The following is a 13,315-nucleotide window of genomic DNA, read 5'->3' as shown; positions in this document are numbered from 1 at the left end:
GAGTCGTAACTGGGTGCCGTGAGCAGCAATGCAGCGAGCTCAGCAAGTGGTCGCACGCATGCGCGTGCAGAGTAATACTGACTTAAAACGAGAAAATGTTAACTGAGATTATTATGGAAAATAGTTTATTACAATAGTTTGAACTATTAATGGCATTAAAACCATTAGTCACTGAAATTACCATTCCATAAAAGGCAAAAAACATATAACAAGTATACTGTACATAATTAAGAATAAACATTAACTGATAAAATTATTTGTTACAACAGGTAAAAAATGTTACTGGCAAATAAACCATAATAACTGAAGGCACAGTTCTAAGAGAGACAAATGACATTATATAGTGTAAAGGAACCTTTTAATAAGAATAGGCCATAGGTTAAGGTTAACAGTGCCTCAACCTTTTGGAATTTCATTAAGAATTAACAACTGTAAATGGTAATAAGGAAAATTGTCTCATAGAGCTTAGCGGCCTGTTTCAGGCACTGTGATCAGCAATTAATACATAAGAAAACCAGTAGACTGTATGTCATAGCCAGCTACTGACGTAGATAGATCATATAAAGTAATGGATTTATGGGATAATAGGTGCGTGCAACACAAAACATTATTAAGACAGTATATCCAGTGGAGTTATATGCAAACTTTACAAAGCTCTTAAATATAAATATACCATTTGATGTGGAACAAACTGTGAAACAGCTTTGAACATAGGTTAGTGTATTAAATATGCAGTGTACCTCCTTTATAATATAGGCAACTTGCTTTATGACCAATTGTAGTTGAAAAATAAGATCTTCTTTGAAGGATTTCAGCCCTTCCTTCGTCTACCAGGATGATGTGGGCCTTTCTATATTGGCCGATGCCAGTGTCCTCTTATCTTTATGTTTAGATAAGCATTTCACATAATCGTTGTTACTTTCTATAAGTTTAAGGCTTTTTCATAATTGATACACATCAAATGGCGTATCTCTAATTATGAGCTTCATAAAGTTTGCATACATACGACTTCTTATAACTGCCTGGTACATCCCTACATATTACTTTTAACTGGTTAAATCTAATATTGTACACTGCTTATTATCCATGCCAATACCTGGCCATGACATACAGCCTTTTTGTTCTTATTAGTAGCTTCGGGTATTCCTCGATTATACACTGCATATTTAATACACTAACCTATGTTCAATGCTGTTTCACAATTTGCTACACATCAAATGGTGTATTTATATTTAAGAGCTTCATAAAGTTTGCATATAACTCCACTGGATATACTGTCTTCATAATGTTTTGTGGCATTGCACACACCTATTATCGGATAAATCCATTAGTTACATGATCTTCTATCTACGTCAGTAGCTGGCTATGACATACAGCCTACTGGTTTTCTTATGTATTAATTGCTGATCACATATTGTATATCCAACCACTAAGCTCTATGACACAATTGACCCCATTATCATTTATAGCCATTAATCCTTAGCTAAGTTCCACTGTTTCAGGCACTGTTAACCTTAACTTATGGCCTTTTCTTATTAAAAGGTTACTTTATGCTATATAACGTCATTTGCCTCTCATAGAGCTGTACCTTCAGTTATTATGGTTTATTTGCCAGTAACATTTTTAGCTGTTGTAACAAATAATGTTATCAATTAATGTTTATTCTTATTTATGTACAGTACACTTGTTATATGTCTGTTGCCTTTTATGGAATGGTAATTTCAGTGACTTATTGTTTTAATGCCATAATAGTTCGAACTATTGTAATAAACTATTTTCCATAGTAATCACAGTTAACATTTTCTCGTTTTAAGTCAGTATTACTCTACACACACATGCATGTGACCACCTGCTGAGCTCACTGTGTTGCTGCCCGCGGCACCCAGTTACAATTCAGTGCCTGTGGCCCACCTGCCTGGCTTGTTTGTGTGGCCTATCAGCAAAACATTAGTGTAAGTGACACAGTCTTATGACTATGTACTGTAGCACTAACATTTTAAGTTGACAAGGCCAATATCTGTCATGTGTTAATTTCAATTTTATATTGTGACATTCCCGAAGAGGGCTACATTATTATAGCCAAAACCTACGAAAAGTTTATTTTCTTATGTAACTGGAGGCTGAAATTTAATATAATTAGAGTGGCACTTGCACAATGTAATACAGAGAAAAACACAAACACACACACACACACACACACACACACACACACACACACACACACAGAGAGAGAGAGAGAGAGAGAGAGAGAGAGAGAGAGAGAGAGAGAGAGAGAGAGAGAGAGAGAGAGAAAGCATGAGATCTCTCTCTTTGTTGTACAGCATTTAAAACATGTCTTCATTGAGAGTCATCAACCATCTCAGAAGCTATACCAGAAGCGTGACTCTCAGTGGCTAAACTGCGACACGCTTGTGAGCGATATTAGAAGTATGGATTACACAGGTTGAGGATTGTATAAGTACTGTACTCATTACATTGAATTGTATTATATAAAGCATATCAAAGAATAAAAGCAGTGTCACAAATATGATAAAGTTCAGAAGTCAAAGAGTCAAAAGCTTTTTCCAAAGAGTAATTATTGTTCCATTTTTCATGTTACATTCTTTGAATCAATAAATACCTTGTACTACAAAGTTTCTAAAGTAACCTAGTTCTTCCTCCACATTGAAGGAACTTCCACAAGAAATTTCATCAAAACTGCTTCAGCAGTTTAGTCATGAAAGTGTAACAAGCAACATCGCTTTCACATTTATAAAATTAGTATGGATTAACCTTTGTACCTACGTGTTGAGCGGCATTATTCGGAAATAAAAACTTGTTTTACATATATTTATTTAATTTCAATTTTTGAAATTTTCTTTATAGGTATGTAATGCTAAATGCACACAGGTCAATGCAATAAAGCATTTAAGCTCCCTTAATACCACATACTGTTAAATGAAGTCCATCTTCATTGACATGTTGCAAGGATCTACGTATAATTTACTTTTTTTACACAAAGAAAAGACTAGCATTATATTATAGTTATATGTGTATTAGCAGTGAAGAATGCCTCTCCACTTTGAAATGAATGAGGTGCAGTTGAAACTATTTTTAATAACTTTATGTTGCTTATAAACAAGTATCAAGCAGTTAATGATTGACTGGAAAATAACCCTCCTATTACATCATAATACAAAGTAATCAACAACAATTGTATTTTTCTTAATCCTAATGGTAAGATTAAAGGGTTAATACTTTGTATAAGAGGAATTCTAGAAAAGAAAAAAAGAAAGAACACGGTTTAACCTCCCATAGGCAGAAACATAATTAGGGACTGAAAAGGAATCATGTTATGTACTAAAAATTTTAAGCTCTACTAAGTAATATCTACTGCACAAAAAGCTGCTCACAAACAGATGTAAGCAGTTTTTACAAGTAATTCAGCTAATAAAAACTCAATAAATTACAGGTTTCTATCAACAGAAAGTAATAAAGTCATAAATTACCTTTCTCTACAAACTGGTAGACATAATATTTTAGGCGAGCTACAGGTACGCATGCCTGCAGGAAATTATGAAGACGAAATGTTGCAATTTCCAGCAGCTTTGAAGCTATCTGCAATCATATAAAGAAAATTTTCACCATAAAAAGACAGAAATGCAAAAGAAAAGCTTTGTTCTAACTTACCAACTTGCTCATGATACAGCAAATATTCAAATATCAATAGTCTGTAAGCCACAGAGTACCTGCTAGAGCACAATTTATTAGGGCTTCTTCCCAATCCATTCATGTGTGCAGTGCAGGAAGAATGCTTGTTTAAACAACTCTGTACATATTGTAATTAGACTAATCTTCTCCGTGCAATCCCTATGGGATACATAGGGTGTTGTAGTATATTCCTAGACTCATAATTGTTAATTAGTTCTTGAAACTTCGTACGTAGGCTTTCTTGGGATATTTCGCATCTATCTTCAGTTGTCTGCCAGTTCAGTTTATTGAGGATCTCTGCGACACTTTCCCATGGATCAAGCTAACCTGGGACCATTTGTGTTGTGTTTCTCTGTATACGTTTGTTATCCCCTGTTAGTTCTTACTGAAGGTATGTTAAATCCATCTTTGCGACCACAAGAAAATGTCTTTTTTGTCACCAAATGCATTTACGTTTGTTGAAATAAAACATCTGCAGTGGTATGCAATGAAAGATATTTACAATTTCGCTTGCTTTCTAAATACAGGAACGCACTCAATCGGCACAAAGCATGTGTGCACACTTCAATATTTCCTATAATCACAAACTCAGATTAAGGTATAACTGAGTGTGGCTTGAAGCAATTACATTTGCAGTTATTCTGAGTATTTAACTATAGGACAATTCTGTGTTAGAGTAGCTACTGCTGGTTGTTTGTTTAGATAACGCTCAGAAGTGAGTGGGCACTGAAGAGGTGATAGTGTGTGTTCAAGGTAGCAGTGTCAGACAAAAGGATGCGATGCCCTGACTTAGGGCCCCCATACAACAATGACTATAAGGACTCCTTGGCTGCTGTATGGCGAAGTTTGCCTTACAGCTACATCTGATGAGTTGTTGAATCAAAAGTCAACTGGTATTAGCTAGGGACACACATCCAAAGTTAGTTGAGAAATGGTTTTTTTTTTAAATATTATCTCATACATTGAAGACAATTTCTCAATAACTTGTCATTAATCATTCCCTTTTTAAGTCCAGTGTTACACAGATGTTGAGACCATTAGAGATTGAGCTCATACTCAGACTTGTTAAGGATAGAGTACATTAATCTTGACCTTACAGAACCATTCTCAAATCTGCTTCAAGTGATATAATAGGAAACCAATATATGAAGTAAGTCAGGATGCTAGATATGGATTTGTAACCTGTTGCTCTTTTAATAATATGAGTCCAGTAGCTTACCCACTGCACAGTAGAAAACCATGAGAGTCTGTTACAAAAAGAATGGAACATGACATTAAAGAAATAACTAACTATTGTCACAAAGAACACTTGAAATGCAGAAACAATGACGATAAAAAAATTAACCATTAGATCACTGAGTAAATTATTCAGTTTATAATTAGTATTTGGTTTCGAAGCTCCAACACTCAACACGTTTGCCCACTAATTTTTGAAGATTCAGGTGTGCCTATGATGAGTACAACTATTCTTTCTAATAGCTATACATGTTTCATCATCTTTACTTGTTATCATCAGTGCTTTTCCTTTATTCAAGTCTCTAAACTGCAACCATGTTTTGAGTGACAGGTACCGTATCAAAAATTAACCTAAAAGCATTTTATGTCTGTTAGCAATATTACTTTATTATCTGGAATATTGGTCTCATAACAATTAAAAACCGATTTTTCCCATCCAGTATGATATGATCTTGCCATGGTGGATGGGCTTACATAATTCACTGTATCACACCTGTACACCCATGTACACTGAGAGTACAGTTTGTTTAAGTCAAATGTGTACCTTAGGCATTGTTGTATGATTCATTTGTCATTTGTAGTTGACCACTACTAAATTATGGTGCTTACAGCGCCATCTATTGCTACATTTTGTAACTATTTATTTTTCTTCTGCCGTACTTTTTCCCCCTTCTCCGATACTATTTCATTGCAATTTGACGTCATTCTGATCAGTGGTTTGAAAGTTTAACTTTAATTATAATCACCCTGTATTTCTAATCTAATTTTTGTTCCAATAACACATGCCAACAATGGAAAAACTTTTTTGCAGAAAATAACTTATTCTTTTTTTGAGGGTGGGAAATCCAAATATGATACTTCAAAAACTGTATCACCAACCATTTCTTCACATTTTACAGATAAATTTATCAAATTAACTGATTTTTTAAAGAATTTAACAACTTTTATATAATTAAAATAATTTAAAAAGGTGGTGTAAAGAGTGTAGATGATGTTGGTAGCCCCGCTGAAAAACATTTGTTGGCAAAAAAAGGTCGATTCTATTTTTGTGTTCACAGATGGTGTTTTGTTTACCGTCAACCTAACATCACTTTTCCCGTTTCCTGTACATGTGCTCAGTGCACTGTCTAATCATGTTAATAAAAACTCTGCTGACAGTTTTTGTTATATTTGTGGCAATCTAGATAAATCTTGAGTGTCGCATAAGGTATGTAATGTGTGTGTTGGAGATCTGAGAATATGGTTCAAAAAGGGGAAAAAAGCCTTTAGATTTGCTGTATCTATGATATGGAGGGAGCCAATAAATCAGTCTGATGATTGCTAATTTTGCAGTGTTGATATTATTGGCCACAATTCGGGGAAAAAAAAAAAGAAAAGGTAATAAGCTACCCTAACCTTCCTTCCACCATCCGACCAGTAGGGCATGGTGTAGATTTGCCGGTTCCTGAACCACCAGATGATTTAAATTCTATTCCAACAGAAATATTTTCTGATGTACAATGTGATTTAGATGAACCAGATGATGACTAATTCCATTGTAATACAGAAATTCTAGAGCCAAACTTGTTTACTCAGACCAAGCTTAACAATTGGTTAGGGATCTGGGCTTAACAAAAGAAAAAGCTGAATTGCTTGGCTTTAGATTAAAAGAAAAGAACTTATTGGCAGTTGGAACCAGCATATACATGTACAGAAACAGAGAGCAGCAATTTTACAAGTTTTTTCAACAAGAAGGTGATTTAGTGTACTGCTCAGACATTCCCAGTCAGATGAACGAGTTTGGTATTGAATACAAAAAGGAAGACTGGAGGCTGTTTATTAATTTATCCAAAACTAGTTTAAAGGTGGATTTATTACACAATGATAAAATGTATGCATCTATATCTGTTGAACATTTTGTACATATGAAAGAAAGCTATGAAAACTTAGAAATAGTGCTAAATAAAATAGGCTGTTCTGCTCATGGTTGGATGATATGAGGCAATCAAAAAGTGACACGCATGCTCCTTGGTCAGAAAGGTGTCTTTACCAATTTTCCATGTTTCTTGTGTGAATGGGGGCAGTAGGGCTAGGGATCAACACTGGTACAGAAGAATGGCATGTGAGGAAGTCTTTAAAACCTGGTGAGAAGAACATTCTAAGCATAAACCTTGCAGATCAAAAAAACATGCTCCTACCAGCTCTACATATAAAGTTAGACCTAATGAATCAGTTTGTAAAGGCTTTGCCTAAAGATGGACCATGTTTTAAGTATCTCTGCCAAAAGTTTACATACCTTTCAGAAGCTTAGCTAAAAGAAGGTGTCTTTGTTGAACCTGACACTAGAAAATTGATGTTTGATGTTAACTTTGAATCCACAATGACCTTAAATGAGAAAGAAGCCTGAGTATCATTCAAGCAAGTCATTACAAAGTTCTTAGGACATGAAAAAGACCCAGAATATGTTTTTATTATAGCTACAATGTTAAAGAAATTTAAAACTTTAGGATGTTTAATGAGCCTGAAAGTTCACATTTTGAACAGCCGCCTTGATTACTTCCCAGACAATATAGGAGATGTTAGTGAAGAACAAGGTGAGCATTTTCACCAGGACATTAAAGTGATGGAAAAACATTACCAAGGTCACTGGAACATCAACATGATGGGGGACACTACTGTTGGTCACTTCACCAAGTAGTTCAGCAAGTGACTCATTGTAGAAAAAGTCACACAAGAAGCTTCAAAGAAAAAAGAGAAAGAAAATACACACCAATTCCAGCTGACAAGTGAAACCTCTATTAATACATATCATTTTAAATAGCATACTGTACATACAAACCATGCTTATGTTGTAACAAAGCATTTCATTTATTTCCCTGTTTACCATATAGCATAGGATTTTCATACTATATAATAAAAAGCATATTGCTCGAAAACTATGGGTGATTTTTTTAAAAAAAAAAACTAAGGCTAGATGTAAAAAAAGTTTTTAAACAAATTTTTTCATTGGCCTGTGTAATTATCACTTACAACATGTTTGCATTTTACAAACCTGAATAAAAGTACCCACTGATGACAGCAGAAAAGTGCTGAAACAGGTTTCTACATTAAAAAGAATAGCTGTTCCCATGATGGATGTACCTGAATTCCCATACATCAGTTAATTCAGGTTACCAATGATATGAGGTAGCTGCTGGTATATCACTGGCGCAGATGAGACTACTGTGAGTATATTTCTTAGCACTGTTCAAGTGTCTCATCAAACTGTTTGGGCATGATAGTGTGTCACAGATAGGACTGTCAGAGAACCAACTGCCATGTGTTAGTTCCTGGATTGTTGTTATTCTGGCTGAGGTGGAAGAGCATTAAAAGTAATGGACCAAAGGAACAAAAAAACGGATTCAGATCACACAGCACATACACCTTGAAATGTGGAATTTGGGTGACAAGGCAGTAACATAAACCTCAGGAATCCAACTGCTTCTACAACTATTAATTGTAGGTCTATAAAATGCTGAAATTTGGGTTCCAAAGATACGTTAGTGGAGTTAGAAGCGGAGATGCACAAAGTTAAATTTGATACAGTAGTGTTATTCGAAGTGCAGAAAAAAAGGAAGATGAAATGTAATTACAGTCAGAACACACTTTTTGTTGCAGTGGAATACAAGTCCATTCACCAAAATGCTCACACTTCAATGAAGTGGTAAAAGACACCTATGAACATTTACAGAAGCTGCTAAATGGCAGTGAATTCCAGTGAAGGATGATAATGGAAGCTTTTAATGCAAAAGCTGGACAAAACTAAAGAACATTCCCCTATGGAAAACTGAGTTATCATACCAGAAATGATAGGTGTCATTGCTAGTAGAATTTGTCAAAAATAACAACATGGTTGTTCATACTACACTCTACCACAAGAAAACAAACAAAAAATTGACCTTTTAACAACTAAATGGAACTTACAATGAAACTGATAATATTTTATCAAACATTTAAAAAGCTGTAATAGGTTCATGGCTACAAACCACTTCTGAATTTCACGTGTTCATAAACTATTTATGATGCAGAATCAAAGCAGACACAATACTAGAAAGAAACAAACTCATCAGCGAGGCAATCACAAATGGAGAATACAATAATTTATTTAAGAAAAGCAACATAAACTAGATGAAATTAAGCAACAAGGTCAGCATCTTAAAAAATTAAGATTATCTGGACATAGGTAAAAGGGGTAATTACTTAATGAAGACATTTATGAAACAGGAAAGATGTTGCAGGTGCATCAAAAATATTAAAGAAAAGACAAGAACTTTAAGCAATAACAGAAACATCAGAGATTGTTCTTCCTTAAACAAAACTATTTGGAAATTTTGGGAAAGTACAGTGAAAATTAAGAAACCAAAACAACTCGAAACTATAGGACTATGAAGAAAACAAATAATATCCTTTGTTTGACACACATCCCATCTCTTCACCAAGATAACAGATGGCACAACAACAATAATTGAAAAAGCGTGCCACATCCCTTTAAATGTTTGTACAGTCCTAGAGTTGAATTAAAAAAACATATAATTAGCAATGAAAATGATGACAGATCCGAAGTAATAATGAGATGTGTAAAGCCGATTCAGACACAAATTAAATAAAAGGTCAAAACTGGAGACAAGATTGACTCCTAACATAAGACAAAAACAACAGCACAATCACGATGAACCAAAATTTATTCTTACTCCACAGACTAGCAAACAATAGCTGAGAATGTAGATACAAACATAGAAACAATCCAGGAACTCATACAAGTACCTGCTGACAATCATCATAAACACAATAAGAGAGTGAGTGCCAGCTGCACTGCACTTACAAAGATGAGGGCTCCAGTAGGCAGTACAGCAGATGCTATAGCATGTGCACAACTCAGGGGGTCCATTGCATGTGGCATCTGGTAGCCAGCTGCACAGATGCCATTGACAGGATATTTGAAGTGTAGGACACTGGTGGCTTGTTGCTGAGTCGGGAATCCAAATGTTATGGGTCGGAACCAGTGAGTAGGAATGGAAGCTGTGTAGCTATGGACACGTAAGGCAGCTGTTCCCCCGTGAAGTACCATTAGAGAGAACCAGTGACTAAGGTGCTGGATGCATCTCAATGTCCGGTTCCTGGATGTGATGGAAATGTGATGGAGGCACCAGTCCTCAGTTGGAGGCACTGGGAGCACTGGTGTTGAATGACATGAAGGCACTGACCTGACAGGCAAAGGAATTGCCAGTCGCAGCAAAGCATTGCAAGAAAACCAGATAGCAGGCACCACGGGGCTGGATTCCTGAGGAGAGGCAGGAGGTGGCAACATCCACAAGGAGGACATGTCTGCCTCCACAGCAGTGATTCCCTGCAAAACCAGGACAGGTGTTGAGAGAGGAGGTGGAGGCAGCAGTGTCGGATCTGTAGCCCACAGCTGGTCATAGTTGTGCACCATCAGCCCATCACTGGTGCACATCATACAGATGCACCAGCCTTAACAGCTGTGGACCATGGTTAGAATCCACTTTGGTCTGCAGCCGAACCCTCAAGCCCAAAACATGGAGCCAGGAGCAAATCATGATAACACGAACCACAGAGCCAGGGGTGAACTGCAACAAGGATCGTGCCAACGGGCTTTCGTAGAGTGGCACAAGTAGATGCAGGAGGACATATGGCTGGTGACAATGGAGCATGTCAGCCAGACTCCAACTCCCCACCAGCCTAAACCTGTTGAAACTCGAGAAATGTGTCCAGATGTCATCCAAGGAGGACTTCACAGCGTACTTCTTCATTTGATCTTTGAACATACAGACATGACATTCTGCCTTACTGACAGACTAGAAGTGGAAAGGAGGAGCAGTAATGTGGCAAGTGCCTTGACGTGTGCACAAATCATGGGATGTCTGAGATGCAAAGTGTGGAGCATTATTTGTCATCAGCATAAAAGACAATACCTTAATTGGAAAAATTTTGGAGGTGTCCTGAATCGTACCTGCAGGTGATGTTGAAGGACTGTTGATAACATATGGACATTTAGAGAAAGCACTGACAACCAACAAACAGAAAGAGATTAGGAAAGGTCTTGTGAAATCAACATGGAGGCATTCCCAAGGGTGCTCCGGTGTAGGCCACGGAGAGAGTTTCGCCCCTGGCACCATCTACTGGGTAGCATACAGAGAGCCAACTGAAACAGGCTGCACATTGTCATCATTGATGCCATGCCAAAACACATGCTGACAGGCCAGTAGCTTGGTACATGAAACTCTCCCCGCCCCATGTCCCTGACTTTGGATCTGGAACATATCACGCCATAGGGCAGCTGGCATCACAACCCAGCAAGACAGCCCATCCGTGGCTAAGAGAACACCATCACCAAACACCAAAGGGTGGTGCTGGAGGGCAAAATAGTTTTGTCAAGAATCAGAAGACATTCCCAAAGGTCTGACTGGCCAACTATGCTAAATGAGGTGAACAACTTGATGCACAGCCAGATAGGCGGTGACGGCAGCTGTGATCCAGGAACCCATAATAGAAATCCATTCACCATATATTACACCTCAACATCTAAGTGAAAAGGCATCTTGCACGATATACCAGAAATATACTCCATAGTTGTAGGAAGACAGAAACAAGGTCCAACATTGGGGGCAACGTGCTGCTTTATTGGACCATGAAGCAGAGGAATGAAACAAAGAAATCAAGGGCTTGTGGTCAGTGATGAGGTGGAACTTAGACGAACACAAGAAAACATGTAAAATTTTGAAGTCACAGACAATAGTGAAAACCTCTTTTTCAACTTGGGAGTAGTGTTGCTGAGCAGAGGTGAGCACTTTTGATGCATAAGCTATTGGATATTTGGTACCATCCTCATATCGATGTGTGAGAATGACCCTGAGCCCATACTGAGAGGTGTTCATGGCCAAAACCAGGTGATAGTCAGGATGGAAATTAGCCAGACAAGGAGCAGAAGGCAGTTTAGATTTCAAAAGCATGAATGCATGCTTGCGGGCTGGTGTCCACTGAAAAGGAATGTCCTTGTGGAGTAGCTCACTGAGGGGCTGGGCCAATGCAGCTACACCTGGAATAAATGTGTGATAGTACGCAATTTTACCTAAAAATGCTCGGAGTTCTTTGACATTTGGAGGCCAAGGCAGAGCTTTGACATCATCCCAAGAGTAGAGATAGATGATGCACTATGGAACAGACATTGTCAATTGTTTCAAAAATGCTGAAAAACCACCACACCAGGGTGTGAGCCACACCAAACAGAAGGTGGTGATATTGGTACAAACTGAAGGGTGTGGTAATCACAAGTAGTAGTTTAGATTCCTCATCCAACAAAATGTTTAAATAGACTTCACACAAACCACTTTTGGAGAAAACTGGACCCTAGTGAATTTAGCCAATAACCTGTCCAGACACAGCAAAGGTTAGGTGTCAACGATAGATTGAGAGTTAACAGAAACTTCAAAGTCACTGCAATGATGAAGCGGACCAGAAAATTTTTAACAATCATGATGGTGAACACCACTTACTAAATATAATAGATTTTATGACCCCCAACAATGTCAGCTTGTCCAATTCCAATATCTCTTAATCACAAAAAGCCACTGGAATATGGTATGCACAAAAAAAAGTGTGGCAGCACCATAGATTTCAGTGCAATGTGGACTGCAAAATTGGTTGGACAACCTAACCCACCTGAGAAAATAGACAACAACCTAGAGTACAGAGAATCTAACTGCCGGTAAGGGACCTGGTCGGAAACAAAGTGCACTATACCAGCAAGAGAAAAAAATCAAAAGCACTGAAAGCATCCAGACTGAAGATTAGATTATATTAGATTTACTTTCATTCCAATTGATCTGTAGTGAGGAGGTCCTCCAGGATGTAGAACATGTCAGAAAAACAATAATACATGACAAATATTTACAACTGAAACAAATAAGCTAATGTACCTTCCACAGGTCCCAAGCGGAATGATCGTCATATGAAAGAATCATTTTACAAACACCAATTCACTGAAATTTCATTGGTTGTTAAGCTTTTTATGGCTGCTGGCAAGTTATTGAAAATGTGTGTTCCTGAATAATGCACACCTTTTTGTACAAGAATTATGTGACTTTAAATCCTTGTGAAGATTATTCTTATTTCTTGTATTGATCCCATGAATTAAGCTGTTGGTTTGAAAAAGTGATATATTGTATTTTTAATGAAAAATTTCATTAAGGAATAAATGTATTGGGAAGCAATAGTTGGTATCCCTAGTTCCCTAAACAGGCTTCTGCAGGATGTTCTTGAGTTCATACCACATATAACTCTTACTGCACATTTTTGTGCTCAAAAAACTTTAGCTTGGCTGGATGAATTACCCCAAAAAATAATCCCATAT

General features: G+C 37.1%; 1 protein-coding gene across 3 annotated transcripts in view; it reads right to left on the bottom strand.

Annotated features, from left to right (window-relative positions):
* LOC126354454 (DNA mismatch repair protein Msh3-like) overlaps positions 1–13,315 on the bottom strand; it is a 307,127-nt gene that overhangs the window by 239,962 nt on the left and 53,850 nt on the right. For all 3 annotated transcript variants that reach the window (XM_050004148.1, XM_050004149.1, XM_050004150.1), the window contains exon 4: positions 3,489–3,597. In XM_050004148.1, the coding sequence (XP_049860105.1) occupies positions 3,489–3,597 (109 nt within the window). The remainder of the gene's footprint in view (positions 1–3,488; positions 3,598–13,315) is intronic.

Source organism: Schistocerca gregaria, chromosome 3 (genome assembly GCF_023897955.1).
Source record: "Schistocerca gregaria isolate iqSchGreg1 chromosome 3, iqSchGreg1.2, whole genome shotgun sequence".
NCBI lineage: Eukaryota > Metazoa > Arthropoda > Insecta > Orthoptera > Acrididae > Schistocerca > Schistocerca gregaria.
Note: the sequence above shows the minus strand (reverse complement) of the source record. Positions and strands in the feature narration are given on the sequence as shown.